Genomic DNA, 17,863 nt, shown 5'->3' with positions numbered 1-17,863 from the left:
CTCAACTTTTAAACTTCTGAAACAGATTAATTTGGCCGGATAATAAATGTTCATTTAGACTTTTTTTTCTTCATTTTTTTGTGGAAGAACTTATTTTTGTTGGTCAAATGAACAGAAATGGAGGATTTCACTCCAAGTTGTTCCCAGGAATGGCTCCTGTAGGGAAAAGTAACTGATCTCTTTTCAGGCCTCCACTCATGTTTCCAGCAGTGCTGTAGCTCCATCTACAGGTCCCCGTCTTGTGTGCAGCAAAGAACTCTGGGTGACCCCTCTGCAGTCACTGCTGATGTATAGCACATTCAACTCACCCAGTCTTAGTGAAAAGCACATCTAAAGGCCGTTATTTTATGAAGATTTTAGCTGTCACATTTTCTCCCTCAGATAAAGGAACATGCTGTTGTCAAACTCTTGAAAAGCGCAGATCCTAGGCTCATTACTGTAGCATAAACAAGCAGTGGAGGAAAAAAATCTAAAATTCTTGTTTGTATTTCTGTTCACTGATGAAAATGTTTATGAGGATTTGCCAGAACTCTCTTTAAATGTGTGACTCAGAATTTTTTTCCTTCTTCAGTTTTTTTGTTACATTACCTAATTAGACTCTTTTTTAAAACTGCAACCCATTGGTGGAAAATTGAAGGCAACTTAAAACACTGTGGACTCTGCTGATGAGGTTGCACAATCAAAACAAGTAACCTCCTGCACTCGCAAACAGCGACAGCACCGGGAGACTTTCCATTCCCTTACAGAGTTTCCTCTCACACAATAACACCCAGCAGCAGCATTAATCTAAATAACCAATCAATCTGTAAATCTGTATAAGTTACGTGTTCCTGGATGAGCAACTTTCTGGTTGCCACTCATGCGCGGGGAAAAAAAGTTATCTCGGAATGAACAAACAAGACTTCTTCAAGAATAAAAACAACCCTTAATTTTTTCCCACATTGCTATTCACTCACGTGAACCCGAGCGGTGATCCCTCGTGCAAAATATGAATACCTTACACACCACACACCAACAAGCACTTCATAATACATACATGAATCTACATAAACAGGATAGAAATGTGGACTGCATGCTGTGCAAGGGTCAGAAAATTGGCCTGTGGGACTGAGTGATATAATGGCTAAGTATTCCTGGTAAAGCACTACACGAGCATCCCGCAGTCCCAGTAGAAACCACAACAGCGGTAATGCATTACAGGATGTATATGGTGTAAAAGGGTAGGACTGGTCTGCCTGCTTGATAAATAATGTATTGTAATGTATATTAAAGCCAGACCGACCAATGCAGCATTCCTAACGGCGTACCCTGAGAAGCGCTGCGCTGCCTGCCACTTTGGAAAAGAGCAGACACTCGTGGTATAATCATGCACATCTGAGAGGCAAGCAGAGGCCATCTGTCAATGTCTGAATCAGTTACCTTATTACCACTGCCTAAAGATATAAAGATAGGAGTGGGAGCTGCTTTCATTAGGGCACATGGTGGCATGCTGCTTCAGACGGCTCCAAACACTAACTTAATTGCAAATGATGACTTGGGGGAGGAGGAGGGGCTGCAAAGGGGCTGGCCTTGGAGTGGGCAGGGGCACGGGTGTAGATGGTGGCATGGCACAGGGCTTGTAATGAGAGCGAGTCGAGACCTTGATGTTATCAGATACTAGTGCAAGTTCAGAGCCTCTTCTGTCACTTGCAATTACATGCTTTGTTTACATGTCATTTGCATGTTTCACTGTGCTTGTTGAGATTATAGTAAATCATTGAAAGAAACCAACGTCTCACTCTGTGAACTCTCAGTCTGCTGATGAGTGGGTGATGAATGCACAGGGGCAGGTTCACTTTGCTTCAGCGATCCTCGCCGCGAACCTCCAACACTTCCGAATATTAGAAGCGCACCTCATACAGACGGAGGCGTGCTCTGACTATTCTGCTACTGTCTGCTTTTAAAAACATCAACCACTATGCTGGTGGTGCTGGCGTCTGACAACAGAGCAGTTGTTCCAAATAAAAAAAGGACAAAGCAACCACAGTCAAGGTCACGATAATTACCATTTCCCTGTCAGGGAGCAGATTACGTACAAGTGACAAAAATAAGACGGAGATGCACGACAGCTCCAGCTACAATGAGGATGGTGATGAAAACAGGGAGTACGGGAGTCTTTTCTTCTTTCATTCTACGCTCTCCATTTGTGTGCAGCACTCCTAAACAGCAGGTGGAGTCGAAGTGAAAATGAAAGATTAGAGTGTGCCACCACACACTCCCATCGCCTGCGGAGGATCTAATTATAGGTGGAAGAAGATGGCCCCATCCCGCTGACCTGTCCCCTGTCAGCCTGCCTATCCTCCTGCTCTCCTGCCCATATCCCTGCCTCCGAGTCTCTCGCTATCTGCCTTCGTGGACTGCGCACTTCTTAACCAACTGTCTTCCTCCCTCCGTGCTCCAACTTTCTTTCCCAGATAGTAGCCTGCCTCCCACTCTATCTTTATACAACCGGTCGCATTGTTCTCTGTCTTGCCGACTGTGTGTCCGCCTGCCTGTCTGTGTGCCGTGCTGTTCTAAAGGCTGTGATACACCGAGCATGGCCATTGCCTGAGGGGATTTGCACCTAAGGATCAGTGAGAAGGGCTTATAGAATACACCAGGTATGAATTGCATGTCATCCTGAGACAGCACAGACAGAAGAAAGGCAGTGAAAGGAGAGTTCTTCACACACCCTGTCTGTGACCGCTTCCTCACCCTGACACGGCGCTGGCAGGGCTTTCATAGCAAGTGTACACTCTTAATCATGACATTACATGTGCTGTACTGAGGGGGATTCACGGGGTGATTTAAGATTATTTAAGCTTAGGGCCTTAGATCACATACCCTCATTAAAAACAGCTAAACAGAGACATTTAAACAAGGTTCAAATCTCGGAGGCCGACTGTCACTCCTCCGCCCAAGGAAGCTGAGACGGTGATCCTCCTTACACCGTCCCCTGGGTTAGGAGGCTTTGCTAAGAAGTCAGATGTACAAACGCCCGAACCCCATACCTTCAAAACAGACTCTAATGTCATCAGAACTGAAGGGAGAAACCAAGTGGGGTTTGATTTAAAGGATCGAGCACATCCATCACATACACGCGGGATAAAAACAAAAGGCAGCCATTGTTTTTCATGGGAAAAAAGCGCTGGCAGAGAGAGAAAATGGCAAAACCAAAGATTCTCCACAACATCCAATTCACATAAAACGAAAGAGTTAAAACTGAGGCTGCGGTGAAATGGGACAAAACTTGTTTGCCCCAAGGCTTAAAGAGAGTTCATTAACGTGAAGCAATGACTTACCAGAAAGGCTATTAGACTGCGTTGTGTGCTCTCCCATTGAAAACAGCTTTTAATGTACTGTAACGTGTACAGAACTGCTGTGCTGATTTTTCGAACCCGATATATATTCCGGGCAAGAACCTAATGGGACATAATTGGAAGAAAACACTGGTTAGTATCGTTTGAAACTGGACATAATGTTTATGACTTTGCAATGAGGTTGAATCAAATCCATTACTAGCTACTTGTGAAATTAGATGTTTAAAGCCAATTAAAATAATTAGCACGACTATGACCGATCCAAACTATGACCATGTGTAGCTCTGCTGTGGCTACTTGATTAGTGTGATGCTAGGGGAACCTTCTGGGAATGCTTTTTGTTCCATCTAATATATTCTGCTAAAAAAACATCAATAGAGCCGACCTTTTTGGAGAACTTCAGGTTTTCCTCCAGTAATTTTGTCTCCTCTGGTTTGAAGGTTCTGAAACCAGCCCGGACCTGGGACAAAGAATGAAGATGAAATATTGCAGTTTAACGTCAGGCTTTGAATTTACACTATATAATGAACCTTATTATAATTCTTATCTGTATAAACAGATTCTGAATTTTAATATGTAGAATCTGTACGAGTTGGACAGGATTTTGGGGTGTTATTGTTTCAGTCCACATGGAGAGCAGAAGAGGTGGAACACATTGACTACAATACAGCAGCTATCTGCTTTTTAATTTATTAGCATTCATATGCAGATACGTAGCTGCTAATAGAGCTGAGCCAAAATGCCGTCTGGATCTAAATCACCTACAGAAATTATTGCTGGTTGGGTTTCCTGTGGAGAAACGTTCCACCTGTGTGATAAAATAAACAAGTCCCTCTGTAAACAGTCTATGGAAAATAGGAGACAGAGTCTTGGGCCGCTCTCTACACCAAAAGCCACAAAATATTGTCCTTTGCCCCCAGAGACTAACTCGCTGTCAGATGATAGCCTATGTGCTCCGCGACTGTCATCATTCTAACAAACTTGACCTCATTCAGCCTTACTTTATTATAGATAACGTCCAGGACCAGTGTGATGGTTCCTTTGGATGCCCTTCCCAAGTCTTCCTTCTTCAAGAAATGACATATCTGCTGCCCATTCTGGACCTTTAAGTATTTAAAAGAATAGTGTATATATATTAGTAACTGTGGTCATAATTTACAATGAGTTCATATTTTTCATATCAGAGTCCTTTACAAACTGAAAAAAATTAAACTTACACTCAGTAAAGGAATTGCCACTTTCCCCAAAAAGGTTGGGGTTTTGTCTCCATTTTCATCAAGGACAGTCAGTTCCAACACATCATGAATGTCTTTGATTGGGCTGTAACATAAATGTGGGCACATATAATTAAACAGAATGGGACAGATGCCCTGATTCTTTTTTCCATTTCTTTCATACTTACAATGTAAGGGCTTTGTTCCACTCAGGATTGACGGTCTTGTAGACTGTGTGAGTTTGAAGTTTGCTATTACCGAGCTCAATAACACATAAGGGGTTGCTTTTTCCTGCAAATAACAAATAACCATTGTTAGTCATTAAAGGCCGTGAACAAGACGATAGAAAACAAAGAAGTGGATTTTCTGATTCAGATTACCATTGAGGTCTGTTGGAGGGAGATCATTTGCCTTTATAACTTTGACCTGCAGGAAGCCAACCTCCCCCACACATTTGTGCGAGTTCTTCAAGCTCTGAAAAAAAAGGAATATGATTAAACATGTTATTCAAAATGTGTTAGAGCAGGGTTAATAAATGTACCCCAAAAATGTAATCCTGTCATATGACATATCTGTTCTCCTTATGAATCAGCCGTATAAACATAATTGGTAGAAGGATATTGTGCTAAAAAATGTTAACTTAATTTTTTGCCCTAAGATAAACTAAACCAAAAGGCTGACTTACAAATCTCTCCCCTATTGTGTGTCTCTCATCAGACTTCTCCAAGGCAGCAATTTCAATGTCAGAGATGGAGACTCCCCAGCAAGGTCGCAGGGTGACCAGAAACACTAGCCTGCCCTTTCCTGGGTTCAGCACATGAGTGTAGAGGTGCCTCTCATTAAATGAGAGTCTCGATAGGTCAACCTCAAACCTGAGACACAAAAGGAAAATCGTTCCATTGAAACACATGAGGCCAACTAGTTCTGTCGAGGAGCCAATGAGAGCAAAATTAACACCATCTTCTAAGAAATACTCACATCCCCCATGATTCTTCACCCTTCCTCCCTCTTTTCCAGTACACCTCCACCTGCAGAGGTTCCTGGTTATCGTCAAACTGATTGAAGTCAAACTGTTCTCTCCACTGGGGATTGGCCTGAATGCAAAGGTTCTAGGGGCAATAGAGACATAGATTCAGCATGTGCAGTAACGTGAAAACACACGCGTTCACATGTTTTGATGCAATGTCAGGTTTAATGCATTATCAGACTGAGCAGCTCCTGCATGGCAGGTGGATTAAGTCTTCATTCAGTCCAACCAGAACAAGGCAGGGGGGGAGAAAGAGAGGTGTTTTGTGTGGGTATGTGTGCATGTGTCTCAATTTGTGTGTGCTTGTATGTGTACGCTTCAGTAGCCACTCTGGGATTGTAAACACTGACAGCTTCCAATTAGAATCAGCTTTGTTCAACAAACAAACAAGCAGAGAGGAAAGCGGAGAGGTTTACAAAGAAATGACACAACAACACGAGACAAGTGCAGCATAGAATCATCAGGGGGGAGGCCAACAAGTACAGGTAGATGAACAGGGCATGCTGGGTATGCAAATGAAGGCAATGAAGCCCAACACCCGAAGCACGGGGAGAAGTGAGTGGCAGGCTTGCCCAGTCTAATGAGCTACCTCAGCCATGGCCCAGTGAGCCAAGGTGGAGGTGAGTCACTGACAGGCACCTGCTGAGAGAGAGAGGCAGGGAAGTAAGAGATAGGGGCTGGAAAGAAACACTTGAAGTGTAAAGAACAGACACGGAAGCATGAGTAAAGGGAGTGTTAGGGAAGTTGGCAAAAGAAAGACTTCTTAAAAACAAGTCCAACCTTGCTCTTGTACTTCTGATCACCAAGGCGAAAGCGGACATAAACGTCCCCATGGCCGTACTGCGGCAGGTCCTGTCCCTCCACCAAGGTGATACTGAGCATCCCGCTCCACATCTGGTTCTTCAGCGGAGTCCTCTGTGGTTCTGCCAGCCGCTGGGACGCTGCGGCCTGGTTCTGCTGCGGGGTGCAGATACACACAGACAATTAAAGGTTGTTTTTTATGAGGCACCGTGTGTGGAGGCTCTGGGCGCTCCCCTTCGTTTACCTGCTCCTGCCTCAGCCTGGCACCTCATCATGTTCACAGAGTGCATAAAAGTAGGACAAAGGTTTACACTATACAGCACATCTCTGTTGGAGCACATTAGCACATCTCTACTGACAGGCAAGTCACACCACGGAGACTCCTGGAGAGAGAGGAAGAGAGGGACGTCAGCAAGCAGCCAGATGTCCCTGGCTGTGACAGTCCCACTCATCACTGGCTCCGAGACTGAGTGTGGGGAGGCAGGACACTTGGCATACTGCACCAGAGACAGCAGGCAGCAGTGAGTAATGATGCAAACCCCACAGCTCCCTCTCATCACCAAATTATGCATACATGGAGTATGTATGGCCGGCATCAGAGTATACTGCATGTTGGCAAATTCATCCGAATTTCATTTAGCCAGATTAAAAAAACAAATCTTTTCCACTAATGTGACGCTAGAACGAAAAAAGATGTTGCGCATTATAAGAACTCTGGAAATCAAGGACGAGCCCAGCAAATAATCCACCTCTCCTGCCGTGTGTCACAGAGGGAGTGAGAAACAGAGGCCTTGATATGTTTCCATGTGAGAGTTCCCGTGAGGCCCTGCGGTGATAGGCCAGGGCTGTAAAAACAAACAGCAGAGAGGTTGTGTCGGGCTGACTGTAATTAAAGAGCAGGACCGTAATCTGCTCTCGCCTCTTTGATTGCCCAGCTCCTTCAGCTGCCCCAGCGACGCTGCTTCAAACAGCCCCACTGCAACTCCCCTGCCACTCCGGCCCCTCCTCTTCACTGCGGGGTCACAACCCACAGTGCCACCCAATCCGAGGGGGATCAAAGCACATCTCAGGGACCTGAATTAACATGGAATACCACAGGCACAGCCCTATAAATATCAGCCCCTTCAAAAGAAGAGGAACAGAGGGAGTGGAGGAGCGATATAAACCATGCCTCAGCCAAGTCATCCCAAGTGTTTATCTTGGACACATTTCTATCTCAGCGGCCAATAAAACAATTCCACTTAACTGTAAGTGGCCCCTAAAGAGAATCTATTCCTGGTCCTAAAAGGGCTGTGCGATTGCTTCCATATGGTGGGACAGCATGGGGACAAGCACGATGAGCTCAGACCCAGGACCATTTGGCGAGTACCTCAGCACTGTCCATCCACAGCTGTGATATTACATCCCAACATCTGGGTTATTGCCTGCTATGCCTGGGAATTATCAGCCTTGCCGATCTTAGGCATCCCACACTGGCAACATGCCTCGAACATCAGAGCCCCCCCCCCCCTCCCGCTTCTACCATACGCCCCCCTCCTGTTTGAAACACTATCACACAGCAGAATTTTACTCAGGCACTTGCCATTCCCTGTCTCTGTGGTGGCAACACAGAGGGAGAAAACGATGTTCGGAAAGAGGGGGAGTGGAGCTGCAAGAGCTGGGTGTTCAGCACGTCCAGGAGAGGTGTTAAGCGCAATAAGATATTGTACGTTTGTCAGAAATGAATCGGGGGGGGGGGGGAGGGGGAGTGGCATTGTTACATTGTTAAATTAGCACTGTGATTTAGGAAACCGAACGTTGTGTTGAGTCCCATCACACATTTCTGTCTCCCTTTGAGTATCTTTAACCATCTGTAGTGGATAACCTACAATGTGTATGAAAATGGCTTCGTTCCTTTGTCATCTAATTTCAAGTTGAGATTGTCTGCTGGACCATCAAGAGACTGAACAGTGGCAGATGCAGCGACTACATAGGTGTGAAAATAAACCCACTCGCTGCAGCGCCAGTCCCAAACCGCTACCCTCCTATTTCACTCTGAATCTAATTACAGCTGCAATGTATTGAAACCACTTGAGGAGATGGAACTTTGTTTACAACCAAAAACAAATACTCCTCTATAATACTCATCTGAGGGCTTCATCATGTCAACATATTTAGTCAACACTATTATTTTGGTTTAGATCAAATATGATATTGTACCGTACCTTTTCACAGACACATCGGTGAAAATAATATGCATTGCAAAAAAAAAATGATTCCCTATACAACCACAAAAGAAACAGGCTACGCTGAAACCAAGGTTACACACAAAAGCCTGAATCCTCAGCATACACCTCAGTCTTTGTTGCATCATTGCACAGTGAGCTACTGCCCCCTAGTGCTTCACATCAGGGTAAGTGTTAACTTCTGCTGTGTAAATGACAGAGATGAATGCAATAAAATACTATTAGTACTCCCGATACAATTTGGAAATTCGTAAGTGAAATGATATCTCAGTCCATACCTTATTCTTTCTTTGTGGCCATCTCTACAAAAAGAAAAGAAATACAAGAATCAGTAAAAGACTGAGCAAAAATAATGCAAAATTTAAATGTTTTAATGAAATAACTCCTCTTACAGGGCTTCTCTTGATGGTAGCATCTCGAAACATTAAGCAGAAGTCAACAAAAACCACTCCGAGGTCATCCTCTTTACTTTTAGGATCCTCAAGATGCAACTCCATTTCATAGGTTCTGTTAAAAGAAAAAAAAAACAGACAAGAAGATTACTACTGATGATCACTTATGGATGTCTGTAAAATAATCTATTCTATAAAATATAAATGAAGAATATAATACCCACTTGTACAATTCCAGATTTTTCAGAGAAATAGAGCTGGAACCCATGAACTGGTCAGCGGTCCGATTTTTATCATAGACCTGCAACAACATTACACATTTCATTTAGATCATATTGTAAAACCACAGGCACCTGTATTGTAAGATAATGCACTTCGATTCAAACAAATATTTCTTACTCGAACTTCCACAAGGTGCTCTCGATCTCGCAGGGCATGAGAAAAGGACTCGTTCCACCGTGGGTTCAGGTTTTTATAAACCACTTTGCTTTTGTAGAACTGCTTTCCTTCTAGTTTGAACTTCACATATGGATCGCTGGTGCCTAAAATTCAATGTAGAAAATTAGCGAATCAACACAACTTGAAGTGTTAACATTTAATCAAAAGTGTAAAAACACTAATTTCTTAGCATTCTGTGGCGAGAGAGAATAATGTAATGCTTACTGTGTTTACTTTGTGTGCGTGTTCATAGCATATTGTCCTGTTAAAATGTACACCGTGTATGAAAACAGACATAAATATACACACACACACCCTTCCCCCATGCTGGTTGTGTGAGACACTGAAATATGTGAGGAGGCGGAGGAGGAGGAGAAGGAGGAGGTGCACCCCACACATGGCAAAAACAGAGGAAAGTAGCTGTTTAATTGTGAAAGAGTAAAATCACTCGCCAGCATGAGGCGACCAGAAACCAAAATCTAGAAGCAACCAGTGTTAATCTCCCAAGCCTGTTAAGAAAGTCTGTCTGCGAGCGGGGTAGGGGTATGGGACTTCTTTGTTTCTGCAATTGCATGCAGATTGGCCAAAAAATGAAAGCCAGCCCTATGCCTTCATTTGTATAGGGGAATAAAAGGGTGCTTGAGAGAGCCTGCAGGGAGGCTTGAATCACATGACAAAGGCCCTGTGGGGATGGGCTGTCAGGCCTGTCAGCTCCCCACTCCAAATGAACATCTCGCAAAGGCAGGCAGGACCCACAGCAGCTCCACCCTGCCAGCCTGTGACAGGGAAACCTCCAGGCAACTTGACAGGAGGAGAATGTGGCAGCTAGCAAGGAGAAAAGCTCTGGCATGACTGAGAACAGTGACGATGGAAATTAATGGGAAAGAAGAGGAGAACAAAAACCAAGAAGTGGGGGCCCGGTGGCGTGGGTCCTTTCAGAATATGTAATGACAATGTATGCCATTGGTGAGCGTTTGGCATGGTGTTGATTGTTGGGCAAACAGTGGAGAGACAGGGGGCATGTGGAGATTGCATCATCACAGTGCCATCTTGTCATGGAGAGTAAGGTCTCAACTAGCAGGGAGTAGGGCACTGAGGTGGGAGGGTCTCCTGCCACCATGAAGGAAATAAACGGTTAAGCATCGTAAGAAAAGCATTGTGAGAAAAAGGTCCGCTCACCATTACGCTGTAAAATGATCTTCAAATGTGTAGTAATGATTAAAACCACAGTTGCCTTAGGGTGGACGTTTCCAATTAGGATTAATGACGCAGATTCATTTCTGCTATAAAATAAATCTATTGATCTAAAATGACAAATTTTCACTGCCATTATTAAATGAAGTAAAATAATCTGTATTAGCCAAAATACCTGCTAAAATAGTCTGTAAATAATCACACTTAATGTGACCACACATTGATTTACTCATATGTCAGAGTTCCGTTTATGTCCACTTGAGGGAGCTGCTTCCCCAAAGCAAACTTTACATGAGCCTCAAGGAAGGAACACGGTAAGAGGAAACCTCTGTTTATCTTTCACTCACAGATCAGATTGACTGACACTGTTGACTCAAATCTTAATAGTCAACAAAGTTACGGAAATCAGCTCATTAAATGAGTAAAAATCAAAACAATCTATGAAGGTTAACGCTTGATTTTACCCCTGGTTGTTAGTCATTTACTAAGTACTCCACATCCATTATTACCATTTTTCTAAATGGTTTAAACATGTGGCAGTGCCAGTGTGCAGATCATTTGTTGTTTTTGAGAAGAACTGATTGCTTGATCCCAGTGTGTGTTTCGTCATACTGGTCTGACAGCATGTTTCTCTAATGTGTGCTTTTTTTTCTTTTACATAAACCATTTGATAAGAAACATCATCCTCACAGGAAAATATAATCAAAACTGAACACATCTTGGCTTTATACTCATTAACACTTATCCCATTCACAACTTCCCACTGGCTGATTGATTCATAAACACATCAAACTTGTCCAGATGTGTAAACACTTTGCCCAACACACAAGGAACTGCTTATTTGTTCAGGATGTACAGGATCTCTTATCCGATCTGACATCTTTATATCTGTACAGCTCCTTCAAAACAGTTCCAAAAGCTAAAAGGGAAATTTGGTGTTAACTAAGACAGAGATAATAATGGTCCACGTAAGATCCGAGTGCTACTAAAACAGCATAAACACTAGAAAATATCCAGACTTTGCATTTCAAAAGGAGGAATGCAGCAGCAGCAGTCTGGTTTTAGACGTACTCTCAAGAGGAAAATCTCCGGAGGGTTCATGTAAGGTGTGGGAGTGTCTGGGTAGAACATGCAGGAGGCAGGATCATTTTCATCCTGAGATTGTATCCCTCCAGATATTTTCCTGCTGTATTCTCACATTACTCAATCAGACGTTGTCCAGAATTTTTACCAGGGAGCTGGAAAGAGAAACTCCAGAGAACTCACCTAGAATGTGACTCACAAATGTGAATTCTCACGTACAGCCCCTCCTGATAATTTTAGACGAATTTCTGGAGTTCAGTGCATTTCTGAAAGCAGCTTCAGACTTTAGTATCCACTGCAGGTTGTTGACATACCTGAGCGCTTGTGTTTGATGATCAGGTTCCTCCCCTGCTTTAGGTTTATGCTCAGGAGGTATCTCTGGAATGAAAAATGTTCCTGCACCTCAGAACCTGTTGCCTGCTGAGGAGAACCAATCACATTGATATGCTTCCTCATGTCACATTTTGACTTTCTTCAGCAGTGTATTGAGTACTCACAGAGTTGTCCGTTGGGTCTTGAACATTTTCTTCAAAGAATTCGAACGTTTCACTGGACATCTACACAGACAAAAACCATACATTTTATTATATATCAGATTGCAAGCATGGAGTAAAACAATCAAGCTGATGGGTGTAGATAAGGCTGCTACTCTAAAGGTCTCATTGTACTTTTCACTTGAAAAGGGGCTTATCCATTTTAACACAGACTCCATAGAAATGTTTAAACCAGAGTTTAACACAATGATTTCATCTTGTTTAAGATTTTTGTATTTTCTCCTTATTCCCTGTTTTTTGTATGTGTATATTTATATTGTTTTTGTACGTATTTTAATCTTGTTCAGCACATTGTCAGGTGTAGTTGTTGTTAATGTGCTACCTATGAAAACGTTGACTTGACTGTAATGTTCGTTATAATAGATAATGGCTGATACAGACAAACAACAACAAGCACACCACTGTTATCAACAGGAAAAAGTGTCAAGGCAAGAAGCCTCTTGCGCCATTAACTCGTTCTACTGGTTTTTCAACCGTTGTCTGTATCTAAACTAAACAGGATACAACAGCCTGAGTTTCATCTCTGGTGAATTAGCATTTAACACTTATCTCGGGAGAATACTGTGGATTTACTGTGGCTGCAGCAGTAGACTGAAAAGTTTCATAAAGTATAAGCTTAAAAAAAGGAATGTCAACTTTATGTAAGTCACCATGTCAGAGTCTGGGCATACCTCTTAGCATAATAACGAAAAACCAACCCATACTATTTGAAAGTGAAATGAAAGCATGCAAATGTTCAGGGGAATGTGACCGATGTTACATTGTACTGCGTTACTCACAGTTCTTACTGTGCTGATGTTATATTTGAAACTGTTTTTTCAAAAGACCTTATTTACTTTACACAACCCTTCTCTGGACCAGTTTATTATGGCCCTACAGATACATACATGATCTAATTCCTAGGAGAAGAATAGTTACCTCCTTCAAGAAGTTATATTTCGGCAAGGTTTGTTTGTTTTTTGGTTTATCAGCAGGAATCTATTAAATAACTACTGAATGGATTTCCAGAAATCTTGGTAGAGGATGGAATATGGGCCAAGAAAGAAACCCATTAAATGTGGGCACAGATCCGGACAATGAGGCGGACATTTTTACAACTGTCTTTAACATTGGGAAATACATTTCCTCCAAATTCCCAAAATGCATGGATCTTGATCTTATGCAGCTATTAATGAATGTAATTTGGTGCAGCGTGTTTGAATTTAAGGGGACTTCAGCCAACTGGAGTAAATGGTCTTTGGTGTTTTTGCACAGGACTGGATTGGTTTTGATTTCTATGTGTACTATTGCTTTACAAAGAAATCATCAAATAACATCTCAATATAAATCGACATACTTCTCCTATGACTGTAGCTGGAGTAATGCGCATGTAGTAAACTGACCTCTCCTATTTCTTGCAGGGCCTCATCGTCCCGAGCTTCTTCTCGCAGAGCCTCCTCGTCCCGGGTTTCCTCTCGCAGAGCCTCCTCTGTGGAGACCCGTCTCCTAAGGATGGGGGAGCAGAGTTCGCGGTCCAGTTCCTCTGAGTCCGTTGCCCAGGGCCCACTGACTCGCTCCTCGCTGGGAGTGCCAGAGGCAGAGTCCAGCGAGTTGCCATCTGCACTCTCCAAAGGAGTACCCAGAGTATCTAGTTTCAGAAACATGCTTTGTGGAATAGCTGTTCTTTTGGATACTGGCGGAGTCCTGTTTTCAGATATGGCCTTCCTCTGTTCAATTGGTTGGGCCCTTCTGTCTGTGTATGGCGTTGATTGCTCTCCCAGTGAATGGGCTCTGGCCAGTGCTGCAGCCAGATAACCTGGGAGAAGTCTCTCTCCTGAGGTGTCTTCACCTGAGACACTCCCTCTCTCTATACGGTCTGGTCTTGGTGGATAGACGTTCAGTACGTTGTTAAAAACAGATCTTGGTGCAGGAACAGGGTCCATAGCAAATATCTGTCCACTCCCTTTGGATTTTTTAATCACCTGTGCATACAAAGCCTCTTCAGGCGAGTTTCCCATCTCTAAATTCATCATGCATTCAGCGTCCTCATAAAGGGCCAGTATATCTGCTGGTGCACTTATTCTGTTAATAGCTGCTGGTGCACTTATTCTGTTCATAGCTGCCGCTGCGTAGACTGTATGAACCCTGGGTGTAACTTCTGCATATGAGTCATTCAGTCTGTCCATTCTGAAAATTGGTCCATCGGTGACTGAGCCACTTGCGACAGAATCAGTGTCACTCATATGGGGAGAAATGCCAACGGAGATGTTATCAGAGTCGGTGGACAGCAAGGCGCTCTGTGTGGTTTCACTTGGCACCAACCTCAGATCTGGTACAGAAAAACTGCGGCGATTGGCAAGATTCCTGCCCCGCTTGGCGAGTAGCCTCTTACCGGGCTTTTTCAGATTGGGCAACTTAGTTTTCAGCCGCAAGTTCTCCAGGAAGGTCTTTTTCTTAACCTCCATCTTGAGTGATACCTACACATAAACAGAAAATGTCAAATCAGGTTCCTGTGTGTTACAAGTGTACTTGCCATACCATGACAATAAACAACAGCAACATTTAAAATCTACTACATGTGGCTACTGATTACAGTTATGAACAATCTTTAAAAATGATTGAATATAAGGATACATCCCCACAGTCTGTTTTACATTAAATGTTCTGTCTAAGGCACAAATAATACTTCCTGAAGGCAAATTTAGATCTATTGAAACCCTTCCACCATACACAGGAAATAGCAAAGATATTCATGTCACACAAGATTCCCCGGTTATCTGTCTTAAGCTAAAAGAAACACAAATAGGTAACGTTCAAAACAAAGCAGGTATTCAGCCGCTTTAACAAAGTTAATCTTAGAATTAAATCTACTACCTGATGTCTGATCCTAAAAATGTATCTGAGTAGATTTCTGTCATCCCCTCCCGGATCATTTTAGTCAAATATAGTCAAAAGAAAACATCATTCTTTACCTGTTCAGTCGAGCTCGGCTGAGCAGCCTCGCTCAGTTTTCACCGAGAGCAAGTTTCCCAACAGGCAGCTCAACCATCCTAGCTATGATGATGAGGAAAGACTAAACAGTCCGAGTCTCGGGGCAGCTCCAACTGTGGAGTGCACTTTCCTGCTTGATGGCAACTTTGAAGGCGTGCGATTGGTGGAGAGGCCAAACAGGGTGAAACTAGCCATACCAGTCTCACAAGATGAGTTTCAATGACTATGAGAATGCCACAGTTAAAGCTCGAGTGTTGAGTCCTGCCCAGTTCTTTCATGAAGAATGTGGGAGAGGGAAAAGAATCCGGTGACAAATATTTTGTTCATCACAAGGCAGGTTGTTCATTGTAGGCACACGCAGTGGTAGCCTGCTAGACGGCCTCATTGTTATTGCTTTGAATATAGTTCATTTTGCATTTGTTAGGCTGTGTATCTGTTTTTAGAGGGTTAAGAATTTGAGAATACACTTAAAGCCATAATGTGGCCTACTTCTAAAATACAACGTCCTTTTTATGTGTCCAAAACAGACCGGAAATACTGCCGATGGATTCTGCAACATGACTGAGGCATATGAAATGTTGGCTGTCTCTTCGTTTTACCTCATCCCCGATCTTCAGCTCTGATCTGGCACCGGCCTTTTCATTCATTTCTTTCACACAGCCGCATATTTGTTGAGAGTGGAAAAAGGTTTAGCCTAAGCTCGTCAAACTTGAGCATTTGTGTTTGCAAAGTATAAACTCTAGCTGTATGGGGGCTAATGCAGGAGGCCCACTGGTGTTCCCTCTCTCTGCTCCTCGCTAGGGACTATATGACAACAGATGAGTTTCAGTTTGGACCGAGTCTCGTTCAATATTTGCTAACGTCTTAAGGAGATCAGGGCCTCATGAAAGCGCTGCATCTTGGCTCCCAGTTGAAAGGCAGCGGAGCAGGGCAAGCCCCCCCATGGCAGGTGGCATGGCACCCTCCCTCACATGCAACTTAAACAGCTTTAACATCCTCTGTGGTTATTCTGCACATGCAGACAGGACCTGGTTCATCACAGCCAAGCACATGCACTTAAGGACAGGTACAGAGGGCAAAGACTGAACATAAAAATGGATGACGTGTCTCCACTTCCTTCGAATCCTGAAATGAAGCCAAAATAATCCTGGATACAAACGCAGCCCTTTTGTGCATTTGAGGGCAAAGTTTGCACAGTAGCGATCTGGGGATGGAGCCACGGTATCGAAGTCCCGCCTCTGCACGGACTTGATCATCAAGACTCAGTATAAGCTGTCAATCATGGCATTTCACTCTGTTTCAATAGCATCAAATAACTTATTAAAACCAAGCTTACTGGAAGAACTGGCCCTTTGACACACATCAGTGAGATGAGAGCAACCTCAAATCATAGACACCACCTTAAGGGGGAAGAAAGTTTGACATGCACTTTAGCTTTTTAGTTTGGTCCCATCCACTAACACAGAGGAGGCAGGGTTTATGACTGACCGACCCGACCCGACCCCCCCAGCCCTTCTTTTTGGGAGCTGTCCCATCATCCATCTTTATTTACTGTCTCTGGCCCAGTCCAGACATCCACCCTCAAGGACCCAAACTTTGAGGTTCGTTCTCAGCATTTTTTTATGGGGTCATCACTACCAGCACTAGCTAGTTTCACCTGTCCTCCATTTTGAAGCGTTTGAAGTTCTGGCTGAACCTTGAACTCAACTCCCACTTTAAGTTAGCGTCTGTTCAAATGTTCTATCAGCACCTGTAGCCCCTAAACACTTAAAATCAGTGTTTTTTATTAAAAGGGTTCAACTTACCTTGAACTGGACATTTTTAACTAACTTCTTCTGTTAACTTTGCCTGCGTCATCAACTTCCTCCACCTGAACCAACAACAAGCATCAACACAGCAGACCTGCGGCCTATAGAGTCGCTTACTGTGTTACAGTGCCGTCTGCTGGTCATGCGCTGGAACTGCAGAAATCTCTTCTCTAAAAACCTAGGGTAAAACCTCGTGTGAATTGGAATGTCACTGTCACATGGTAAATACATTCTGGTGTTTTGTATGATGTTATTAGTTTATCTGTATATGTGTATGTGTGTGTGTATATATATAAAAACACTCATTTAACACTTTTAATATCAACAAAAGGCTAAATATGGCTAGATTAATATTGATAATAATAATAATACTAACTCAATTTCATTCCATTTAACTTAAGCTGACTTGACTATTAACTAATCATTTTGCAGAATCTAGTTTATCTTTCTAAAATATATATCTACAGTATAACCTCTTCGATTAGTTAAAATTGGCTTTATAGAAATCAAATAACTACGGCACCCAAAAGCTACCTAAACACCAGTTATAATATTATAGAAACTATAAAACAAAGATAATCATACTTGCTGAGGTTTTTCTATTTTGACTTAAACAGAGGCTGCCACACTGAGCTCAGACATTAAATCAGCATTTTAAATCTTTTGTAACTGATGTATATCAAAAAATTTCTATCATCAATGTAGGAAGTATAGTTTTGTTTTACAGTATTGTGTTTTTTGTTCTGCTTGTGTCACTGTGTGAGAGGCAAGAGAGAAACTGCCCCCCTTGTTTTAACTCAGGCAATAAAAGACATTCTC

General features: G+C 43.0%; 1 protein-coding gene across 3 annotated transcripts in view; it reads right to left on the bottom strand.

Annotated features, from left to right (window-relative positions):
- mctp2a (multiple C2 domains, transmembrane 2a) overlaps positions 1–15,443 on the bottom strand; it is a 34,500-nt gene extending 19,057 nt beyond the window's left edge. Inside the window, exons 1-17 of one of the 3 annotated variants that reach the window (XM_053427328.1) lie at positions 15,218–15,443; positions 13,649–14,722; positions 12,210–12,269; positions 12,027–12,132; positions 9,397–9,539; positions 9,222–9,298; positions 8,998–9,112; positions 8,884–8,907; positions 6,360–6,536; positions 5,531–5,661; positions 5,238–5,424; positions 4,933–5,026; positions 4,741–4,843; positions 4,556–4,658; positions 4,340–4,441; positions 3,724–3,798; positions 3,321–3,440 (exon numbers count right to left, since the gene is read on the bottom strand). In XM_053427328.1, coding sequence (XP_053283303.1) covers positions 3,321–3,440; positions 3,724–3,798; positions 4,340–4,441; positions 4,556–4,658; positions 4,741–4,843; positions 4,933–5,026; positions 5,238–5,424; positions 5,531–5,661; positions 6,360–6,536; positions 8,884–8,907; positions 8,998–9,112; positions 9,222–9,298; positions 9,397–9,539; positions 12,027–12,132; positions 12,210–12,269; positions 13,649–14,710 — 2,679 coding nt within the window. In that variant the 5' untranslated portion in view covers positions 14,711–14,722; positions 15,218–15,443. The remainder of the gene's footprint in view (positions 1–3,320; positions 3,441–3,723; positions 3,799–4,339; positions 4,442–4,555; positions 4,659–4,740; positions 4,844–4,932; positions 5,027–5,237; positions 5,425–5,530; positions 5,662–6,359; positions 6,537–8,883; positions 8,908–8,997; positions 9,113–9,221; positions 9,299–9,396; positions 9,540–12,026; positions 12,133–12,209; positions 12,270–13,648; positions 14,723–15,217) is intronic. The other 2 variants (XM_053427330.1, XM_053427331.1) reach the window with 2 other exon arrangements.
- Between the last annotated feature and the right edge of the window lie 2,420 nt (positions 15,444–17,863).

The sequence above is a fragment of the Pleuronectes platessa genome, chromosome 7 (assembly GCF_947347685.1).
Source record: "Pleuronectes platessa chromosome 7, fPlePla1.1, whole genome shotgun sequence".
Lineage (NCBI taxonomy): Eukaryota > Metazoa > Chordata > Actinopteri > Pleuronectiformes > Pleuronectidae > Pleuronectes > Pleuronectes platessa.
This window is presented reverse-complemented; position numbering and strand designations above follow the sequence as displayed.